The sequence below is a fragment of the Oncorhynchus mykiss genome, chromosome 8 (genome assembly GCF_057628025.1).
Source record: "Oncorhynchus mykiss isolate SJ-2025 chromosome 8, ASM5762802v1, whole genome shotgun sequence".
In the NCBI taxonomy this organism is placed as follows: domain Eukaryota; kingdom Metazoa; phylum Chordata; class Actinopteri; order Salmoniformes; family Salmonidae; genus Oncorhynchus; species Oncorhynchus mykiss.
This window is the reverse complement of record NC_143029.1, coordinates 90532916-90557500: the sequence shown is the minus strand read 5'-3', so window position 1 is coordinate 90557500 and position 24585 is coordinate 90532916. Positions and strand designations below refer to the sequence as shown.

The window sequence follows — 24585 nt, the reverse complement described above, 5'->3', positions numbered from 1 at the left end:
ACACCAATTCTCCTCTGCTAGGCCCAGACTAGGTTCTGTTTGCTTCTAGCAGAACTAGGACTAGGTTCAGTTTGCTTCTAGCAGAACTCGGCTAGGCGAAAGTAAACATCTATGCTCGCATACCTTAAAAGACCTTTGCTTGAAAAACGTTTGTCCCTCTCGAGACACTGTAGCTACAACATAGCCAGTAGTAACACTTCCTCAAAAATAGTCTGGATTAATATAAAACACATCTGTCATTAAATGTTATATTTTTGTTGATCTGGATGAACCATCGGGACCCCCATGTAGTTTTCTCAGTTATTATAAGACGTTTTGGCGGCTGTATTTGGCCTACAAGGGGCTGCCATTGCTTTTGCCTACTAGCCAAACTAGTAGGCAAAAGGCAGCTTAACATTTGCTAGCTAACACAGTGGTTAACCTTTTACTGCAGTGGGCTAAATCAGTGTCACACAGGACTTTTTTTTGGGAGGGGGGGGGGGGTGGTTTTAAAAACAAATCTACTTTGAAACAAAAGGTTACACCTCACACACATGGTTGTGTGAATAAAAAGACACCTGTACCATGTCAGGTATAGAGAAATGTATTCCATTATAATCCTAATATTACACTTTATATACATCACAGAAGACAGAAATATAATAAAACCGTTTGACATAGAAACACCAGATTTTCTGTGTAAAAAAAAATGTGTTTATTAATTTATGAAATGATGAAACTGACACAGTTATCTGTTTTATTTGATTGTTGTTTCCCTGGTTACCGCTGGGCCCCCTTATCCTGTTTTCTACTTCCCAGGTCACCCTGATTATACCTTATTGGATTCACCTGTGTTTACTTACCTTCTCTGTTCACCTGGTTGCCTTGTTATTTAGATTCCTCAGTTGGCCTTCTCTTAGGTCTCCTGTTTTACTAGTGTTCTCTTGTGCTGTTGCCTTGTTTGTGTCAAGACTCATAAGTAAAAGATTTGGATTCACCCTTACCTCTACTTGCTGTGTTTTTCTGCGCCTGGGTTCGAAGTTCGTACTAGCATTATCGTTACGGAAACGTATAAATCACATTTCACCCATGAGACCACTAGAGGGCGCTTTGGTCATTTACATGCAGGAAATAATCCTAAATAAATAAAAGCTACATTAAACACTGTTCTGGCATCTAAGAAATATTTATTTAGCATGTTAACAGGCATTATATCGTATTATTTCAGGATTCCTCCAGTCTGGTAATATGCCTTGCTTTCTGCATGGACATGCAATGTGTGTAACCTTAGTAACCGAGATGTAACATGGCAACCTTAGAATGTTGCTAGGGGGGGTAATTACTTAAAATGTGTTATGATTTTCAAAATCGGACCTTTTGATTTTATAATATTAAATTAAAATGTGCACATTTTCCACGTTTTGAATCATACAGTGTTCATGTATCGTCACATTATCTACGTAATGATATTGAAACATTACAGTTTTGCTTTCTGGGTCACGGAATGCCTTTTCTGGAGCCTTTTTGTGGACTAAATGACACTTCAGACACCTGAGTTATGCTGGTATATACTGTAGAATATTGCTCAAATAAATATCTGAGTCCCACGTTTTACCATTTCGAGGTGAATCATAAATTTCTTATGAATGTAAATCCAACGTTGCCGGCTATGTTACTTGTTATGACATTTATACAGATTCCTATGAGGCCACCGTGTGGGAGCTACAGGCGAGTTATAAAGTCAAACCCTCATGACATTTACAATCTCCCATGGCTTAGGGAAGTACATGAAACTTCGAACCAAATCCCCAGTCTCCTCTCTACACCACTATATGGAGTTAAATAGCCTAGTCGGGGTTAGCTAGTAGTGTATATGAATCGTAGATGGCCGGCCTGGTGGAAAGACTGAGGGGGTTGTGACCTCGTTACACCCGCCGGAGACAGACCTTGACTCACTCACTTCCTGGTCTCAGTTTATGTTGGGCAACCCACTTGGTTACAGCACCATAACATGGGAGTAAACACAGGACAGAGGGAAAAACGTGTGTCTGTCTGTCTGTCTGTCTCTCTGTCTGCCTGCCTGTCTGTCTGTCTGTCTGTCTGTCTGTCTGTCTGTCTGTCTGTCTGCCTGTCTGTCTGTCTGTCTGTCTCTCTGTCTGCCTGCCTGTCTGTCTGTCTGTCTGTCTGTCTGTCTGTCTGTCTGTCTGCCTGTCTGTCTGTCTGTCTGTCTGTCTGTCTGTCTGTCTGTCTGTCTGTCTGTCTGTCTCGCTGTCTGTCTCTCTGTCTGTCTCTCTGTCTGTCTGTCTCTGTCTCTCTGAACATGTAGACTTTAAACTCACTTCAAAGGAGTGAGTTTAAACCTGTTGTCTCGACCTCTGAATGATCGGCTATGAAAAGCCAACTGACATTTACTCCTGAGGTGGTGACCTGTTGCACCCTCTACATCAACTGTTATTATTATTTGACCATCTTGAAGAACGATCTGGCCTTAATGGCCATGTCCTCTTAATCTCCACCCGGCACAGCCAGAAGAGGACTGGCCACCCCTCAGATCCTGGTTCCTCTCTACCCGGCACAGCCAGAAGAGGACTGGCCACCCCTCATAGCCTGGTTCCTCTCCACCTGGCACAGCCAGAAGAGAACTGGCCACCCCTCATAGCCTGGTTCCTCTCCACCTGGCACAGCCAGAAGAGGACTGGCCACCCCTCATAGCCTGGTTCCTCTCCACCTGGCACAGCCAGAAGAGGACTGGCCACCCCTCATAGCCTGGTTCCTCTCTAGGTTTCTTCCTAGGTTTTGGCCTTTCTAGGGAGTTTTTCCTAGCCACCGTGCTTCTACACCTGCATTGCTTGCTGTTTGTGGTTTTAGGCTGCTGGGATTCTGTACATCCATTTGAGATATCAGCTGATGTAAGAAGGGCTTTATAAATACATTTGATTGAATTTGATTGACAAGACCTGAGCAGGAAAACCTCCGGGCCCTTGATATTATGTCCATGTATTCTGTCAAAAAAAAAGGGACAAAAGATTTGAAGATTAAAACTGTGTAAATCATTTGTCCCCACCTTGTCCTAGTTATCGTATCCATCAGTGTGCAGTATGTCCTCTATAATGTTTGTGATTTCTCCTTCCGTCTCACAGACCGCTCTACGGCGGAGAGGGAGCAGGGAAACCTTTAAGGACAAGAAGTTTCTGAATCAAGACGACAGTGCAGATCTCAGGTGCCAGCTCCAATTCTCTAAGGAAGAATCCACCCTCATGCGAAAGAAGATGGCCAAGCTGGGGAGGGAGAAGGAAGAGCTTGAGCAGGAGATACAGAAGTATAAGTCAGTCTACGGGGACGTGGACAGCCCTCTACCCCTGGCAGAGCTTGCAGGTGGTGGGCCACACAGCACCAGGGAGGCTGAGCTACGGCTCCGACTCAAACTGGTGGAGGAAGAGGCTAATATTCTGGGGAGGAAGATTGTTGAACTAGAGGTAGGTGCCATGACTATTTTACCTTGGGCTGTGTCCCCCAAATGTCCCCCTTTTCCACTACTATAGACCAAGGCCCTGTGCACTACCAGGGCCCTATCCACTACTATAGACCAAGGCCCTGTGCACTACCAGGGCCCTATCCACTACTATAGACCAGGGCCCTATCCACTACTATAGACCAGGGCCCTGTGCACTACTATAGACCAGGGCCCTGTGCACTACTATAGACCAGGGCCCTGTTCACTACTATAGACCAGGGCCCTATCCACTACTATAGACCAGGGCCCTGTGCACTACTAAAGACCAGGGCCCTGTGCACTACTATAGACCAGGGCCCTGTGCACTACTATAGACCAGGGCCCTGTGCACTACTATAGACCAGGGCCCTATCCACTACTATAGACCAAGGCCCTGTGCACTGCTATAGACCAGGGCCCTATCCACTACTATAGACCAGGGCCCAATGCACTATTATAGACCAGAGCCCTATCCACTACTATCGACCAGGGCCCTATCCACTACTATAGACCAGGGCCCTATCCACTACTATAGACCAGGGCCCTATGCACTACTATAGACCAGGGCCCTATGCACTACTATAGACCAGGGCCCTATGCACTACTATAGACCAGGGCCCTATGCACTACTTTTGACCAGGGCCCAGTGGGGTGTAAAGCAGTGAACTATATAGTAAATAGCATTTCGAAAACAAACTTTGTCATAATTTTTTATCTTCGTATAGGAAAGAATATAATTTCCCAAATAGAACATGACATTGTGATCATTATTATCAGGTGGAGAACCGAGGCCTGCGGGCTGAGAACGAGGACATCCGCTGCCAGTACGAGAGGGACTGTTTCGGCCGGGAGCCCTTCAGCAGCATGCCCTCCTCCCCGTACGGCGGAGACGCTCTGGAGTCAGCCGGGGAGCTGCGACGCCACCTACAGTTTGTAGAGGAAGAGGCAGAACTTCTCCGCCGGTCCATCTCGGAGATCGAGGACCACAACAAACAGCTGACGTCAGAACTGAACCGCTTCAAGTTCGGCCCGAGAGACGAGGACGTCGATGTCGGAGTGATGCTGATGAAGACCGGTAATGGGGGTAACGGTGGCGGCGGGGGTAACGGGAGCGGTGTTGTGATGATGGAGGAGCTGAAGGCAGCCAGGATGCAGATCAACGAGCTCAGCGGGAAGGTGTGTTGTATGATGTACTACATTACCCACAATGCTATGTGTATGATGTACTACAGTACCCATAAGACTTGGTGTATGATGTACTACAGTACCCACAATACTCTGTGTATGATGTACTACAGTACCCACAATACTCTGTGTATGATGTACTACAGTACCCATAATGCTCTGTGTATGATGTACTACAGTACCCATAATGCTCAGTGTATGATGTACTACAGTACCCATACTGCTCTGTGTATGACTCACTAGAGTAACAATAATGCTCTGTGCATTGTATCTGGTTGTTATCTTTGTAAAGATGTGTTGTCTTAAGATGTTCCTGAAGCTAACATAATGTGTCTTCTCTCTGAAGCTAGCATAATGGTGTCTTCTCTCTGAAGCTAGCATAATGTTGTCTTCTCTGAAGCTAACATAATGGTGTCTTCTCTCTGAAGCTAACATAATGTTGTCTTCTCTGAAGCTAACATAATGGTGTCTTCTCTCTGAAGCTAACATAATGGTGTCTTCTCTCTGAAGCTAACATAATGTGTCTTCTCTCTGAAGCTAACATAATGTGTCTTCTCTCTGAAGCTAACATAATGGTGTCTTCTCTCTGAAGCTAACATAATGTGTCTTCTCTCTGAAGCTAACATAATGTGTCTTCTCTCTGAAGCTAACATAATGGTGTCTTCTCTCTGAAGCTAACATAATGGTGTCTTCTCTCTGAAGCTAACATAATGTGTCTTCTCTCTGAAGCTAACATAATGGTGTCTTCTCTCTGAAGCTAACATAATGGTGTCTTCTCTCTGAAGCTAACATAATGTGTATTCTCTCTGAAGCTAACATAATGTTGTCTTCTCTCTGAAGCTAACATAATGGTGTCTTCTCTCTGAAGCTAACATAATGGTGTCTTCTCTCTGAAGCTAACATAATGGTGTCTTCTCTCTGAAGCCAACATAATGGTGTCTTCTTTCTGAAGCTAACATAATGTTGTCTTCTCTCTGAAGCTAACATAATGGTGTCTTCTCTCTGAAGCTAACATAATGGTGTCTTCTCTCTGAAGCTAACATAATGTTGTCTTCTCTCTGAAGCTAACATAATGGTGTCTTCTCTCTGAAGCTAACATAATGGTGTCTTCTCTCTGAAGCTAACATAATGTTGTCTTCTCTCTGAAGATAACATAATGGTGTCTTCTCTCTGAAGCTAACATAATGTTGTCTTCTCTCTGAAGCTAACATAATGTTGTCTTCTCTCTGAAGCTAACATAATGGTGTCTTCTCTCTGACGTTAACATAACGTTGTCTTCTCTGAAGTTAACATATTGTGGTCTTGTCTCCTTACCCATCCAGGTGATGAAGCTGCAGTATGAGAACAGAGTTCTGATGTCCAACGTTCAGCGCTGTGACCTTGCCCAACACCTGGGCCTCCGCACCGGCTCCCCACGGGACAGCGATGCAGACAGCGACACCGGCCGCCGAGACGCCGCAGAGGAGGAAGAAACTGGGAGGCTCCTCCTTCTACACCCCAAGAGGGAGGGGCCTGTCGGCGGCGAGAGCGACTCGGAGGACCTGTTTGAGAAGACCACCACGACCTCTGGTTTCGGAAGTCACAAGCCCTCAGACGAGATCAGCGGGCTCAGCACCACGGAACTAGCCAACCTCAGACGAGAAGACCGTGAGACGTTCATGAACGTCAAACGAGAAGCAGAGCGTCTTGGGAAGACCGTAGACCGCCTCATTACCGACACGGACAGTCTGATCTACGAGGGAAAGATTATAGTAACGGGAGGGGACAGTCTCTGCATAGAGGGGTTCAGAGGACACAGTGGGGAGGGAAGCGGAGAGGACAGGGGGAACACCACCACACTCCTCGAGTCCCTACAAGACTCGCAGGTCCTGGACACTATCAACACCCGAATGAAGGCCTTCAGGACAGAGCTCCATATCTTCATGGAGAAGGTGGATCACCTGGGAGACGGGCTAAGGGAGAGGGTAGGGGACCGGGATAGTGGGGATGACCTGTCGCCCATGCCCAACCTTACAGAGTCTAGCAGCTTCCTGTCAGGGGTCACATCCATGTCCCGGGATTCGCCCATCAGCACCCTGGGACGCGACCTGGTCACAGATTTCCAGGTAAGGAAGACAGGATGGGACACTCCTGTGACCTCTGACCTCTATCTGTCTGTATCCAGGGGTACGACCGAAACGGCACCCTATTCCCTATCTAGTGCACTACTGTTGACCAGATCCATATGGCTTGCTTTACTTGGCTTAAGCCCTTGTCTCTTAAGGGCTTTGACGGCCTTTGAAGATAGTTTTTCCAGGTCGCACCAGTTGTGAACCCTATGTAACCTGGTCAACAGTCTCTATATAGAGCCCTATGGAACCTGGTTAACAGTCCCTATATAGAGCCCTATGTAACCTGGTCAACAGTCTCTATATAGAGCCCTATGGAACCTGGTTAACAGTCTCTATATAGAGCCCTATGGAACCTGGTTAACAGTCTCTATATAGAGCCCTATGGAACCTGGTTAACAGTATCTATATAGAGCCCTACAGAAGCTGGTCAACAGTCTCTATATAGAGCCCTATGGAACCTGGTCAACAGTCTCTATATAGAGCCCTATGGAACCTGGTTAACAGTCTCTATATAGAGCCCTATGTAACCTGGTCAACAGTCTCTATATAGAGCCCTATGGAACCTGGTTAACAGTCTCTATATAGAGCCCTACAGAAGCTGGTCAACAGTCCCTATATAGAGCCCTATGGAACCTGGTTAACAGTCTCTATATAGAGCCCTATGGAACCTGGTTAACAGTCCCTATATAGAGCCCTATAGAACCTGGTTAACAGTCCCTATATAGAGCCCTATGGAACCTGGTTAACAGTCTCTATATAGAGCCCTATGGAACCTGGTTAACAGTCTCTATATAGAGCCCTATGGAACCTGGTTAACAGTATCTATATAGAGCCCTACAGAAGCTGGTCAACAGTCCCTATATAGAGCCCTATGGAACCTGGTTAACAGTCTCTATATAGAGCCCTATGGAACCTGGTTAACAGTCCCTATATAGAGCCCTACAGAAGCTGGTCAACAGTCCCTATATAGAGCCCTATGGAACCTGGTTAACAGTCCCTATATAGAGCCCTATGGAACCTGGTTAACAGTCTCTATATAGAGCCCTATGGAACCTGGTTAACAGTCCCTATATAGAGCCCTACAGAAGCTGGTCAACAGTCCCTATATAGAGCCCTATGGAACCTGGTTAACAGTCCCTATATAGAGCCCTACAGAAGCTGGTCAACAGTCCCTATATAGAGCCCTATGGAACCTGGTTAACAGTCCCTATATAGAGCCCTATGGAACCTGGTTAACAGTCTCTATATAGAGCCCTATGGAAGCTGGTTAACAGTCCCTATATAGAGCCCTATGGAACCTGGTTAACAGTCCCTATATAGAGCCCTATGGAACCCGGTTAACAGTCCCTATATTGAGCCCTATGGAACCTGGTCAATAGTCCCTATATAGAGCCCTATGGAACCTGGTTAACAGTCCCTATATTGAGCCCTATGGAACCTGGTTAACAGTCCCTATATAGAGCCCTATGGAACCTGGTTAACAGTCCCTATATAGAGCCCTATGGAACCTGGTCAACAGTCCCTATATTGAGCCCTATGGAACCTGGTCAATAGTCCCTATATAGAGCCCTATGGAACCTGGTTAACAGTCCCTATATTGAGCCCTATGGAACCTGGTCAATAGTCCCTATATAGAGCCCTATGGAAGCTGGTTAACAGTAGTGCACTATGATAGGAATAAGGTACCATTTGGGTTGTAACCCAGCCCCCATACATGTCTGTACTGTATGTTATGCTGTCTCCCCACTACTCCTGGACATCAACCCCCTGGCTGCTTCCTTATTGGCTCAAGTATCAATAAGTATCAATAAGACGAATTATAAAGTCAGTTAGATGTTATTATGGAAAACATTACGGTAATATGTTATTTTGCAAAGCGTGAATAACTATTAAACATTAAACCCTGCTCACCGGATTCCTTCTGAGGCTTTATGACACCGTATAATTAAAAGAGCAATACAAAGAAAGATTGAAGTAATGACTATGTCTTGTCAAAGAGCACAACGTGACTTTATAATAACTGAGGAATATGGTTCATATGCAAAGCCATGTTCAGCCAAGGAGTCAGATAGACAGTCCAGGATCATGTTTAACCAAGGAGCCAGATAGACAGTCCAGGATCATGTTCAGCCAAGGAGTCAGATAGACAGTCCAGGATCATGTTTAACCAAGGAGCCAGATAGACAGTCCAGGATCATGTTTAACCAAGGAGTCAGATAGACAGTCCAGGATCATGTTTAACCAAGGAGTCAGATAGACAGTCCAGGATCATGTTTAACCAAGGAGTCAGATAGACAGTCCAGGATCATGTTTAACCAAGGAGCCAGATAGACAGTCCAGGATCATGTTTAACCAAGGAGCCAGATAGACAGTCCAGGATCATGTTTAACCAAGGAGCCAGATAGACAGTCCAGGATCATGTTTAACCAAGGAGCCAGATAGACAGTCCAGGATCATGTTTAACCAAGGAGCCAGATAGACAGTCCAGGATCATGTTTAACCAAGGAGTCAGATAGACAGTCCAGGATCATGTTTAACCAAGGAGCCAGATAGACAGTCCAGGATCATGTTTAACCAAGGAGCCAGATAGACAGTCCAGGATCATGTTTAACCAAGGAGCCAGATAGACAGTCCAGGATCATGTTTAACCAAGGAGCAAGATAGATAGAGTCCAGGATCATGTTTAACCAAGGAGCCAGATAGACAGTCCAGGATCATGTTTAACCAAGGAGTCAGATAGACAGTCCAGGATCATGTTTAACCAAGGAGCCAGATAGACAGTCCAGGATCATGTTTAACCAAGGAGCCAGATAGACAGTCCAGGATCATGTTTAACCATGGAGCCAGATAGACAGTCCAGGATCATGTTTAACCAAGGAGCCAGATAGACAGTCCAGGATCATGTTTAACCAAGGAGCCAGATAGACAGTCCAGGATCATGTTTAACCAAGGAGCCAGATAGACAGTCCAGGATCATGTTTAACCAAGGAGCCAGATAGACAGTCCAGGATCATGTTTAACCAAGGGGACAGATAGACAGTCCAGGGTCATGTTTAACCAAGGGGACAGATGGTCAGTCTAATTTGAGTCCCAAATGGCTCTCTATTCCCTAGAACACCACTTTAAAAGTGGCTAGAGTGCCACAGACGGGATAATTACAAAACCTCAAGGGTAGTATGTTTGAGTCCATTACTACTGGATGTAAACAGTATTCTGTGTGAATGGTAATTACAAATCCCCAAGGGTAGTCTGTGTGAATGGTAGAGTCCATTACTACTGGATGTAAACACCAAGGGGAGTTTGTGTGAATGGTAGAGTCCATTACTACTGGATGTAAACAGTATAAAACACCAAGGGGAGTCTGTGTGAATGGTAGAGTCCATTACTACTAGATGTAAACAGTATAAAACGCCAAGGGGAGTCTGTGTGAATGGTAGAGTCCATTACTACTGGATGTAAACACCAAGGGGAGTCTGTGTGAATGGTAGAGTCCATTACTACTGGATGTAAACACCAAGGGGAGTCTGTGGGAATGGTAGAGTCCATTACTACTGGATGTAAACAGTATTAAACGCCAAGGGGAGCCTGTGTGAATGGTAGAGTCCATTACTACTGGATGTAAACAATATAAAACGCCAAGGGGAGTCTGTGTGAATGGTAGAGTCCATTACTACTGGATGTAAACACCAAGGGGAGTCTGTGGGAATGGTAGAGTCCATTACTACTGGATGTAAACAGTATTAAACGCCAAGGGGAGTCTGTGTGAATGGTAGAGTCCCTTACTACTGGATGCAAACAGTATTAAAAACCAAGGGGAGTCTGTGGGAATGGTAGAGTCCATTACTACTGAATGTAAACAGTATTAGACGCCAAGGGGAGTATGTGTGAATGGTAGAGTCCATTACTACTGGATGTAAACACCAAGGGGAGTCTGTGTGAATGGTAGAGTCCATTACTACTGGATGTAAACACCAAGGGGAGTCTGTGTGAATGGTAGAGTCCATTACTACTGGATGTAAACACCAAGGGGAGTCTGTGTGAATGGTAGATTCCATTACTACTGGATGTAAACACCAATGGGAGTCTGTGTGAATGGTAGATTCCATTACTACTGGATGTAAACACCAAGGGGAGTCTGTGTGAATGGTAGATTCCATTACTACTGGATGTAAACCCCAAGGGGAGTCTGTGTGAATGGTAGAGTCCATTGCTACTGGATGTAAACACCAAGGGGAGTCTGTGTGAATGGTAGAGTCCATTACTACTGGATGTAAACACCAAGGGGAGTCTGTGTGAATGGTAGAGTCCATTACTACTGGATGTAAACAGTATAAAACGCCAAGGGGAGTCTGTGTGAATGGTAGAGTCCATTAATACTGGATGAAAACAGTATTAAACGCCAAGGGGAGTCTGCGTGAATGGTCGAGTCCATTACTACTGGATGTAAACAGTATTAAACGCCAAGGGGAGCCTGTGTGAATGGTAGAGTCCATTACTACTGGATGTAAACAGTATTAAACGCCAATGGGAGTCTGTGTGAATGGTAGAGTCCCTTACTACTGGATGCAAACAGTATTAAAAACCAAGGGGAGTCTGTGGGAATGGTAGAGTCCATTACTACTGGATGTAAACACCAAGGGGAGTCTGTGGGAATGGTAGAGTCCATTACTACTGGATGTAAACAGTATTAAACGCCAAGGGGAGTCTGTGTGAATGGTAGAGTCCCTTACTACTGGATGCAAACAGTATTAAAAACCAAGGGGAGTCTGTGGGAATGGTAGAGTCCATTACTACTGAATGTAAACAGTATTAGACGCCAAGGGGAGTATGTGTGAATGGTAGAGTCCATTACTACTGGATGTAAACACCAAGGGGAGTCTGTGTGAATGGTAGAGTCCATTACTACTGGATGTAAACACCAAGGGGAGTCTGTGTGAATGGTAGAGTCCATTACTACTGGATGTAAACACCAAGGGGAGTCTGTGTGAATGGTAGATTCCATTACTACTGGATGTAAACACCAATGGGAGTCTGTGTGAATGGTAGATTCCATTACTACTGGATGTAAACACCAAGGGGAGTCTGTGTGAATGGTAGATTCCATTACTACTGGATGTAAACCCCAAGGGGAGTCTGTGTGAATGGTAGAGTCCATTGCTACTGGATGTAAACACCAAGGGGAGTCTGTGTGAATGGTAGAGTCCATTACTACTGGATGTAAACACCAAGGGGAGTCTGTGTGAATGGTAGAGTCCATTACTACTGGATGTAAACAGTATAAAACGCCAAGGGGAGTCTGTGTGAATGGTAGAGTCCATTAATACTGGATGAAAACAGTATTAAACGCCAAGGGGAGTCTGCGTGAATGGTCGAGTCCATTACTACTGGATGTAAACAGTATTAAACGCCAAGGGGAGCCTGTGTGAATGGTAGAGTCCATTACTACTGGATGTAAACAGTATTAAACGCCAATGGGAGTCTGTGTGAATGGTAGAGTCCCTTACTACTGGATGCAAACAGTATTAAAAACCAAGGGGAGTCTGTGGGAATGGTAGAGTCCATTACTACTGGATGTAAACACCAAGGGGAGTCTGTGTGAATGGTAGAGTCCATTACTACTGGATGTAAACACCAAGGGGAGTCTGTGTGAATGGTAGATTCCATTACTACTGGATGTAAACACCAATGGGAGTCTGTGTGAATGGTAGATTCTATTACTACTGGATGTAAACCCCAAGGGGAGTCTGTGTGAATGGTAGAGTCCATTACTACTGGATGTAAACACCAAGGGGAGTCTGCGTGAATGGTAGAGTCCATTACTACTGGATGTAAACAGTATTAAACGCCAAGGGGAGCCTGTGTGAATGGTAGAGTCCATTACTACTGGATGTAAACAATATAAAACGCCAAGGGGAGTCTGTGTGAATGGTAGAGTCCATTACTACTGGATGTAAACACCAAGGGGAGTCTGTGGGAATGGTAGAGTCCATTACTACTGGATGTAAACAGTATTAAACGCCAAGGGGAGTCTGTGTGAATGGTAGAGTCCCTTAATACTGGATGCAAACAGTATTACAAACCAAGGGGAGTCTGTGGGAATGGTAGAGTCCATTACTACTGAATGTAAACAGTATTAGACGCCAAGGGGAGTCTGTGTGAATGGTAGAGTCCATTACTACTGGATGTAAACACCAAGGGGAGTCTGTGTGAATGGTAGAGTCCATTACTACTGGATGTAAACACCAAGGGGAGTCTGTGTGAATGGTAGATTCCATTACTACTGGATGTAAACACCAAGGGGAGTCTGTGTGAATGGTAGATTCCATTACTACTGGATGTAAACACCAAGGGGAGTCTGTGTGAATGGTAGAGTCCATTACTACTGGATGTAAACACCAAGGGGAGTCTGTGTGAATGGTAGAGTCCATTACTACTGGATGTAAACAGTATAAAACGCCAAGGGGAGTCTGTGAATGGTAGAGTCCATTACTACTGGATGAAAACAGTATTAAACGCCAAGGGGAGTCTGCGTGAATGGTCGAGTCCATTACTACTGGATGTAAACAGTATTAAACGCCAAGGGGAGCCTGTGTGAATGGTAGAGTCCATTACTACTGGATGTAAACAATATAAAACGCCAAGGGGAGTCTGTGTGAATGGTAGAGTCCATTACTACTGGATGTAAACACCAAGGGGAGTCTGTGGGAATGGTAGAGTCCATTACTACTGGATGTAAACAGTATTAAACGCCAAGGGGAGCCTGTGTGAATGGTAGAGTCCATTACTACTGGATGTAAACAATATAAAACGCCAAGGGGAGTCTGTGTGAATGGTAGAGTCCATTACTACTGGATGTAAACACCAAGGGGAGTCTGTGGGAATGGTAGAGTCCATTACTACTGGATGTAAACAGTATTAAACGCCAAGGGGAGTCTGTGTGAATGGTAGAGTCCCTTACTACTGGATGCAAACAGTATTAAAAACCAAGGGGAGTCTGTGGGAATGGTAGAGTCCATTACTACTGAATGTAAACAGTATTAGACGCCAAGGGGAGTCTGTGTGAATGGTAGAGTCCATTACTACTGGATGTAAACACCAAGGGGAGTCTGTGTGAATGGTAGAGTCCATTACTACTGGATGTAAACACCAAGGGGAGTCTGTGTGAATGGTAGAGTCCATTACTACTGGATGTAAACACCAAGGGGAGTCTGTGTGAATGGTAGATTCCATTACTACTGGATGTAAACACCAATGGGAGTCTGTGTGAATGGTAGATTCCATTACTACTGGATGTAAACACCAAGGGGAGTCTGTGTGAATGGTAGATTCCATTACTACTGGATGTAAACCCCAAGGGGAGTCTGTGTGAATGGTAGAGTCCATTGCTACTGGATGTAAACACCAAGGGGAGTCTGTGTGAATGGTAGAGTCCATTACTACTGGATGTAAACACCAAGGGGAGTCTGTGTGAATGGTAGAGTCCATTACTACTGGATGTAAACAGTATAAAACGCCAAGGGGAGTCTGTGTGAATGGTAGAGTCCATTAATACTGGATGAAAACAGTATTAAACGCCAAGGGGAGTCTGCGTGAATGGTCGAGTCCATTACTACTGGATGTAAAAAGTATTAAACGCCAAGGGGAGCCTGTGTGAATGGTAGAGTCCATTACTACTGGATGTAAACAGTATTAAACGCCAATGGGAGTCTGTGTGAATGGTAGAGTCCCTTACTACTGGATGCAAACAGTATTAAAAACCAAGGGGAGTCTGTGGGAATGGTAGAGTCCATTACTACTGGGTGTAAACACCAAGGGGAGTCTGTGTGAATGGTAGAGTCCATTACTACTGGATGTAAACACCAAGGGGAGTCTGTGTGAATGGTAGATTCCATTACTACTGGATGTAAACACCAATGGGAGTCTGTGTGAATGGTAGATTCTATTACTACTGGATGTAAACCCCAAGGGGAGTCTGTGTGAATGGTAGAGTCCATTACTACTGGATGTAAACACCAAGGGGAGTCTGCGTGAATGGTAGAGTCCATTACTACTGGATGTAAACAGTATTAAACGCCAAGGGGAGCCTGTGTGAATGGTAGAGTCCATTACTACTGGATGTAAACAATATAAAACGCCAAGGGGAGTCTGTGTGAATGGTAGAGTCCATTACTACTGGATGTAAACACCAAGGGGAGTCTGTGGGAATGGTAGAGTCCATTACTACTGGATGTAAACAGTATTAAACGCCAAGGGGAGTCTGTGTGAATGGTAGAGTCCCTTACTACTGGATGCAAACAGTATTACAAACCAAGGGGAGTCTGTGGGAATGGTAGAGTCCATTACTACTGAATGTAAACAGTATTAGACGCCAAGGGGAGTCTGTGTGAATGGTAGAGTCCATTACTACTGGATGTAAACACCAAGGGGAGTCTGTGTGAATGGTAGAGTCCATTACTACTGGATGTAAACACCAAGGGGAGTCTGTGTGAATGGTAGATTCCATTACTACTGGATGTAAACACCAAGGGGAGTCTGTGTGAATGGTAGATTCCATTACTACTGGATGTAAACACCAAGGGGAGTCTGTGTGAATGGTAGAGTCCATTACTACTGGATGTAAACACCAAGGGGAGTCTGTGTGAATGGTAGAGTCCATTACTACTGGATGTAAACAGTATAAAACGCCAAGGGGAGTCTGTGAATGGTAGAGCCCATTACTACTGGATGAAAACAGTATTAAACGCCAAGGGGAGTCTGCGTGAATGGTCGAGTCCATTACTACTGGATGTAAACAGTATTAAACGCCAAGGGGAGCCTGTGTGAATGGTAGAGTCCATTACTACTGGATGTAAACAATATAAAACGCCAAGGGGAGTCTGTGTGAATGGTAGAGTCCATTACTACTGGATGTAAACACCAAGGGGAGTCTGTGGGAATGGTAGAGTCCATTACTACTGGATGTAAACAGTATTAAACGCCAAGGGGAGTCTGTGTGAATGGTAGAGTCCCTTACTACTGGATGCAAACAGTATTACAAACCAAGGGGAGTCTGTGGGAATGGTAGAGTCCATTACTACTGAATGTAAACAGTATTAGACGCCAAGGGGAGTCTGTGTGAATGGTAGAGTCCATTACTACTGGATGTAAACACCAAGGGGAGTCTGTGTGAATGGTAGAGTCCATTACTACTGGATGTAAACACCAAGGGGAGTCTGTGTGAATGGTAGATTCCATTACTACTGGATGTAAACACCAAGGGGAGTCTGTGTGAATGGTAGATTCCATTACTACTGGATGTAAACACCAAGGGGAGTCTGTGTGAATGGTAGATTCCATTACTACTGGATGTAAACACCAAGGGGAGTCTGTGTGAATGGTAGATTCCATTACTACTGGATGTAAACCCCAAGGGGAGTCTGTGTGAATGGTAGAGTCCATTGCTACTGGATGTAAACACCAAGGGGAGTCTGTGTGAATGGTAGAGTCCATTACTACTGGATGTAAACACCAAGGGGAGTCTGTGTGAATGGTAGAGTCCATTACTACTGGATGTAAACAGTATAAAACGCCAAGGGGAGTCTGTGTGAATGGTAGAGTCCATTAATACTGGATGAAAACAGTATTAAACGCCAAGGGGAGTCTGCGTGAATGGTCGAGTCCATTACTACTGGATGTAAACAGTATTAAACGCCAACGGGAGCCTGTGTGAATGGTAGAGTCCATTACTACTGGATGTAAACAGTATTAAACGCCAATGGGAGTCTGTGTGAATGGTAGAGTCCCTTACTACTGGATGCAAACAGTATTAAAAACCAAGGGGAGTCTGTGGGAATGGTAGAGTCCATTACTACTGGGTGTAAACACCAAGGGGAGTCTGTGTGAATGGTAGAGTCCATTACTACTGGATGTAAACACCAAGGGGAGTCTTTGTGAATGGTAGATTCCATTACTACTGGATGTAAACACCAATGGGAGTCTGTGTGAATGGTAGATTCTATTACTACTGGATGTAAACCCCAAGGGGAGTCTGTGTGAATGGTAGAGTCCATTACTACTGGATGTAAACACCAAGGGGAGTCTGCGTGAATGGTAGAGTCCATTACTACTGGATGTAAACAGTATTAAACGCCAAGGGGAGCCTGTGTGAATGGTAGAGTCCATTACTACTGGATGTAAACAATATAAAACGCCAAGGGGAGTCTGTGTGAATGGTAGAGTCCATTACTACTGGATGTAAACACCAAGGGGAGTCTGTGGGAATGGTAGAGTCCATTACTACTGGATGTAAACAGTATTAAACGCCAAGGGGAGTCTGTGTGAATGGTAGAGTCCCTTACTACTGGATGCAAACAGTATTACAAACCAAGGGGAGTCTGTGGGAATGGTAGAGTCCATTACTACTGAATGTAAACAGTATTAGACGCCAAGGGGAGTCTGTGTGAATGGTAGAGTCCATTACTACTGGATGTAAACACCAAGGGGAGTCTGTGTGAATGGTAGAGTCCATTACTACTGGATGTAAACACCAAGGGGAGTCTGTGTGAATGGTAGATTCCATTACTACTGGATGTAAACACCAAGGGGAGTCTGTGTGAATGGTAGATTCCATTACTACTGGATGTAAACACCAAGGGGAGTCTGTGTGAATGGTAGAGTCCATTACTACTGGATGTAAACACCAAGGGGAGTCTGTGTGAATGGTAGAGTCCATTACTACTGGATGTAAACAGTATAAAACGCCAAGGGGAGTCTGTGAATGGTAGAGCCCATTACTACTGGATGAAAACAGTATTAAACGCCAAGGGGAGTCTGCGTGAATGGTCGAGTCCATTACTACTGGATGTAAACAGTATTAAACGCCAAGGGGAGCCTGTGTGAATGGTAGAGTCCATTACTACTGGATGTAAACAATATAAAACGCCAAGGGGAGTCTGTGTGAATGGTAGAGTCCATTACTACTGGATGTAAACACCAAGGGGAGTCTGTGGGAATGGTAGAGTCCATTACTACTGGATGTAAACAGTATTAAACGCCAAGGGGAGCCTGTGTGAATGGTAGAGTCCATTACTACTGGATGTAAACAATATAAAACGCCAAGGGGAGTCTGTGTGAATGGTAGAGTCCATTACTACTGGATGTAAACACCAAGGGGAGTCTGTGGGAATGGTAGAGTCCATTACTACTGGATGTAAACACCAAGGGGAGTCTGTGTGAATGGTAGATTCCATTACTACTGGATGTAAACACCAATGGGAGTCTGTGTGAATGGTAGATTCCATTACTACTGGATGTAAACACCAAGGGGAGTCTGTGTGAATGGTAGATTCCATTACTACTGGATGTAAACCCCAAGGGGAGTCTGTGTGAATGGTAGAGTCCATTGCTACTGGATGTAAACACCAAGGGGAGTCTGTGTGAATGGTAGAGTCCATTACTACTGGATGTAAACACCAAGGGGAGTCTGTGTGAATGGTAGAGTCCATTACTACTGGATGTAAACAGTATAAAACGCCAAGGGGAGTCTGTGTGAATGGTAGAGTCCATTAATACTGGATGAAAACAGTATTAAACGCCAAGGGGAGTCTGCGTGAATGGTCGAGTCCATTACTACTGGATGTAAACAGTATTAAACGCCAAGGGGAGCCTGTGTGAATGGTAGAGTCCATTACTACTGGATGTAAACAGTATTAAACGCCAATGGGAGTCTGTGTGAATGGTAGAGTCCCTTACTACTGGATGCAAACAGTATTAAAAACCAAGGGGAGTCTGTGGGAATGGTAGAGTCCATTACTACTGGGTGTAAACACCAAGGGGAGTCTGTGTGAATGGTAGAGTCCATTACTACTGGATGTAAACACCAAGGGGAGTCTGTGTGAATGGTAGATTCCATTACTACTGGATGTAAACACCAATGGGAGTCTGTGTGAATGGTAGATTCTATTACTACTGGATGTAAACCCCAAGGGGAGTCTGTGTGAATGGTAGAGTCCATTACTACTGGATGTAAACACCAAGGGGAGTCTGCGTGAATGGTAGAGTCCATTACTACTGGATGTAAACAGTATTAAACGCCAAGGGGAGCCTGTGTGAATGGTAGAGTCCATTACTACTGGATGTAAACAATATAAAACGCCAAGGGGAGTCTGTGTGAATGGTAGAGTCCATTACTACTGGATGTAAACACCAAGGGGAGTCTGTGGGAATGGTAGAGTCCATTACTACTGGATGTAAACAGTATTAAACGCCAAGGGGAGTCTGTGTGAATGGTAGAGTCCCTTACTACTGGATGCAAACAGTATTACAAACCAAGGGGAGTCTGTGGGAATGGTAGAGTCCATTACTACTGAATGTAAACAGTATTAGACGCCAAGGGGAGTCTGTGTGAATGGTAGAGTCCATTACTACTGGATGTAAACACCAAGGGGAGTCTGTGTGAATGGTAGAGTCCATTACTACTGGATGTAAACACCAAGGGGAGTCTGTGTGAATGGTAGATTCCATTACTACTGGATGTAAACACCAAGGGGAGTCTGTGTGAATGGTAGATTCCATTACTACTGGATGTAAACACCAAGGGGAGTCTGTGTGAATGGTAGAGTCCATTACTACTGGATGTAAACACCAAGGGGAGTCTGTGTGAATGGTAGAGTCCATTACTACTGGATGTAAACAGTATAAAACGCCAAGGGGAGTCTGTGAATGGTAGAGTCCATTACTACTGGATGAAAACAGTATTAAACGCCAAGGGGAGTCTGCGTGAATGGTCGAGTCCATTACTACTGGATGTAAACAGTATTAAACGCCAAGGGGAGCCTGTGTGAATGGTAGAGTCCATTACTACTGGATGTAAACAACATAAAACGCCAAGGGGAGTCTGTGTGAATGGTAGAGTCCATTACTACTGGATGTAAACACCAAGGGGAGTCTGTGGGAATGGTAGAGTCCATTACTACTGGATGTAAACAGTATTAAACGCCAAGGGGAGCCTGTGTGAATGGTAGAGTCCATTACTACTGGATGTAAACAATATAAAACGCCAAGGGGAGTCTGTGTGAATGGTAGAGTCCATTACTACTGGATGTAAACACCAAGGGGAGTCTGTGGGAATGGTAGAGTCCATTACTACTGGATGTAAACAGTATTAAACGCCAAGGGGAGTCTGTGTGAATGGTAGAGTCCCTTACTACTGGATGCAAACAGTATTAAAAACCAAGGGGAGTCTGTGGGAATGGTAGAGTCCATTACTACTGAATGTAAACAGTATTAGACGCCAAGGGGAGTCTGTGTGAATGGTAGAGTCCATTACTACTGGATGTAAACACCAAGGGGAGTCTGTGTGAATGGTAGAGTCCATTACTACTGGATGTAAACACCAAGGGGAGTCTGTGTGAATGGTAGAGTCCATTACTACTGGATGTAAACACCAAGGGGAGTCTGTGTGAATGGTAGAGTCCATTACTACTGGATGTAAACAGTATAAAACGCCAAGGGGAGTCTGTGAATGGTAGAGTCCATTACTACTGGATGAAAACAGTATTAAACGCCAAGGGGAGTCTGCGTGAATGGTCGAGTCCATTACTACTGGATGTAAACAGTATTAAACGCCAAGGGGAGCCTGTGTGAATGGTAGAGTCCATTACTACTGGATGTAAACAATATAAAACGCCAAGGGGAGTCTGTGTGAATGGTAGAGTCCATTACTACTGGATGTAAACACCAAGGGGAGTCTGTGGGAATGGTAGAGTCCATTACTACTGGATGTAAACAGTATTAAACGCCAATGGGAGTCTGTGTGAATGGTAGAGTCCCTTACTACTGGATGCAAACAGTATTAAAAACCAAGGGGAGTCTGTGGGAATGGTAGAGTCCATTACTACTGGATGTAAACACCAAGGGGAGTCTGTGTGAATGGTAGAGTCCATTACTACTGGATGTAAACACCAAGGGGAGTCTGTGTGAATGGTAGATTCTATTACTACTGGATGTAAACACCAATGGGAGTCTGTGTGAATGGTAGACTCCATTACTACTGGATGTAAACACCAAGGGGAGTCTGTGTGAATGGTAGATTCCATTACTACTGGATGTAAACCCCAAGGGGAGTCTGTGTGAATGGTAGAGTCCATTACTACTGGATGTAAACACCAAGGGGAGTCTGTGTGAATGGTAGAGTCCATTACTACTGGATGTAAACACCAAGGGGAGTCTGTGTGAATGGTAGAGTCCATTACTACTGGATGTAAACAGTATAAAACGCCAAGGGGAGTCTGTGTGAATGGTAGAGTCCATTACTACTGGATGTAAACAGTATTAAACGCCAAGGGGAGTCTGCGTGAATGGTCGAGTCCATTACTACTGGATGTAAACAGTATTAAACGCCAAGGGGAGCCTGTGTGAATGGTAGAGTCCATTACTACTGGATGTAAACAGTATTAAACGCCAATGGGAGTCTGTGTGAATGGTAGAGTCCCTTACTACTGGATGCAAACAGTATTAAAAACCAAGGGGAGTCTGTGGGAATGGTAGAGTCCATTACTACTGGATGTAAACACCAAGGGGAGTCTGTGTGAATGGTAGAGTCCATTACTACTGGATGTAAACACCAAGGGGAGTCTGTGTGAATGGTAGATTCCATTACTACTGGATGTAAACACCAATGGGAGTCTGTGTGAATGGTAGATTCCATTACTACTGGATGTAAACCCCAAGGGGAGTCTGTGTGAATGGTAGAGTCCATTACTACTGGATGTAAACACCAAGGGGAGTCTGCGTGAATGGTAGAGTCCATTACTACTGGATGTAAACAGTATTAAACGCCAAGGGGAGCCTGTGTGAATGGTAGAGTCCATTACTACTGGATGTAAACAATATAAAACGCCAAGGGGAGTCTGTGTGAATGGTAGAGTCCATTACTACTGGATGTAAACACCAAGGGGAGTCTGTGGGAATGGTAGAGTCCATTACTACTGGATGTAAACAGTATTAAACGCCAATGGGAGTCTGTGTGAATGGTAGAGTCCCTTACTACTGGATGCAAACAGTATTAAAAACCAAGGGGAGTCTGTGGGAATGGTAGAGTCCATTACTACTGGATGTAAACACCAAGGGGAGTCTGTGTGAATGGTAGAGTCCATTACTACTGGATGTAAACACCAAGGGGAGTCTGTGTGAATGGTAGATTCTATTACTACTGGATGTAAACACCAATGGGAGTCTGTGTGAATGGTAGACTCCATTACTACTGGATGTAAACACCAAGGGGAGTCTGTGTGAATGGTAGATTCCATTACTACTGGATGTAAACCCCAAGGGGAGTCTGTGTGAATGGTAGAGTCCATTACTACTGGATGTAAACACCAAGGGGAGTCTGTGTGAATGGTAGAGTCCATTACTACTGGATGTAAACACCAAGGGGAGTCTGTGTGAATGGTAGAGTCCATTACTACTGGATGTAAACAGTATAAAACGCCAAGGGGAGTCTGTGTGAATGGTAGAGTCCATTACTACTGGATGTAAACAGTATTAAACGCCAAGGGGAGTCTGCGTGAATGGTCGAGTCCATTACTACTGGATGTAAACAGTATTAAACGCCAAGGGGAGCCTGTGTGAATGGTAGAGTCCATTACTACTGGATGTAAACAGTATTAAACGCCAATGGGAGTCTGTGTGAATGGTAGAGTCCCTTACTACTGGATGCAAACAGTATTAAAAACCAAGGGGAGTCTGTGGGAATGGTAGAGTCCATTACTACTGGATGTAAACACCAAGGGGAGTCTGTGTGAATGGTAGAGTCCATTACTACTGGATGTAAACACCAAGGGGAGTCTGTGTGAATGGTAGATTCCATTACTACTGGATGTAAACACCAATGGGAGTCTGTGTGAATGGTAGATTCCATTACTACTGGATGTAAACCCCAAGGGGAGTCTGTGTGAATGGTAGAGTCCATTACTACTGGATGTAAACACCAAGGGGAGTCTGCGTGAATGGTAGAGTCCATTACTACTGGATGTAAACAGTATTAAACGCCAAGGGGAGCCTGTGTGAATGGTAGAGTCCATTACTACTGGATGTAAACAATATAAAACGCCAAGGGGAGTCTGTGTGAATGGTAGAGTCCATTACTACTGGATGTAAACACCAAGGGGAGTCTGTGGGAATGGTAGAGTCCATTACTACTGGATGTAAACAGTATTAAACGCCAAGGGGAGTCTGTGTGAATGGTAGAGTCCCTTACTACTGGATGCAAACAGTATTAAAAACCAAGGGGAGTCTGTGGGAATGGTAGAGTCCATTACTACTGAATGTAAACAGTATTAGACGCCAAGGGGAGTCTGTGTGAATGGTAGAGTCCATTACTACTGGATGTAAACACCAAGGGGAGTCTGTGTGAATGGTAGAGTCCATTACTACTGGATGTAAACACCAAGGGGAGTCTGTGTGAATGGTAGAGTCCATTACTACTGGATGTAAACACCAAGGGGAGTCTGTGTGAATGGTAGATTATATTACTACTGGATGTAAACACCAATGGGAGTCTGTGTGAATGGTAGATTCCATTACTACTGGATGTAAACACCAAGGGGAGTCTGTGTGAATGGTAGATTCCATTACTACTGGATGTAAACCCCAAGGGGAGTCTGTGTGAATGGTAGAGTCCATTACTACTGGATGTAAACACCAAGGGGAGTCTGTGTGAATGGTAGAGTCCATTACTACTGGATGTAAACACCAAGGGGAGTCTGTGTGAATGGTAGAGTCCATTACTACTGGATGTAAACAGTATAAAACGCCAAGGGGAGTCTGTGTGAATGGTAGAGTCCATTACTACTGGATGTAAACAGTATTAAACGCCAAGGGGAGTCTGCGTGAATGGTCGAGTCCATTACTACTGGATGTAAACACCAAGGGGAGTCTGTGTGAATGGTAGAGTCCATTACTACTGGATGTAAACAGTATAAAACGCCAAGGGGAGTCTGTGAATGGTAGAGTCCATTACTACTGGATGAAAACAGTATTAAACGCCAAGGGGAGTCTGCGTGAATGGTCGAGTCCATTACTACTGGATGTAAACAGTATAAAACGCCAAGGGGAGTCTGTGTGAATGGTAGAGTCCATTACTACTGGATGTAAACAGTATTAAACGCCAAGGGGAGTCTGCGTGAATGGTCGAGTCCATTACTACTGGATGTAAACACCAAGGGGAGTCTGTGTGAATGGTAGAGTCCATTACTACTGGATGTAAACAGTATAAAACGCCAAGGGGAGTCTGTGAATGGTAGAGTCCATTACTACTGGATGAAAACAGTATTAAACGCCAAGGGGAGTCTGCGTGAATGGTCGAGTCCATTACTACTGGATGTAAACAGTATTAAACGCCAAGGGGAGCCTGTGTGAATGGTAGAGTCCATTACTACTGGATGTAAACAATATAAAACGCCAAGGGGAGTCTGTGTGAATGGTAGAGTCCATTACTACTGGATGTAAACACCAAGGGGAGTCTGTGGGAATGGTAGAGTCCATTACTACTGGATGTAAACAGTATTAAACGCCAGGGGGAGCCTGTGTGAATGGTAGAGTCCATTACTACTGGATGTAAACAATATAAAACGCCAAGGGGAGTCTGTGTGAATGGTAGAGTCCATTACTACTGGATGTAAACACCAAGGGGAGTCTGTGGGAATGGTAGAGTCCATTACTACTGGATGTAAACAGTATTAAACGCCAAGGGGAGTCTGTGTGAATGGTAGAGTCCCTTACTACTGGATGCAAACAGTATTAAAAACCAAGGGGAGTCTGTGGGAATGGTAGAGTCCA

The 24585-nt window shown here is 44.7% G+C and overlaps 1 protein-coding gene across 1 annotated transcript in view; it reads left to right on the top strand.

Annotated features, from left to right (window-relative positions):
- LOC149982180 (microtubule cross-linking factor 1-like) overlaps positions 1-24585 on the top strand; it is a 171278-nt gene that overhangs the window by 123071 nt on the left and 23622 nt on the right. Inside the window, exons 4-6 of the mRNA XM_090182938.1 lie at positions 3120-3455; positions 4250-4648; positions 5980-6762. Coding sequence (XP_090039064.1) covers positions 3120-3455; positions 4250-4648; positions 5980-6762 — 1518 coding nt within the window. The remainder of the gene's footprint in view (positions 1-3119; positions 3456-4249; positions 4649-5979; positions 6763-24585) is intronic.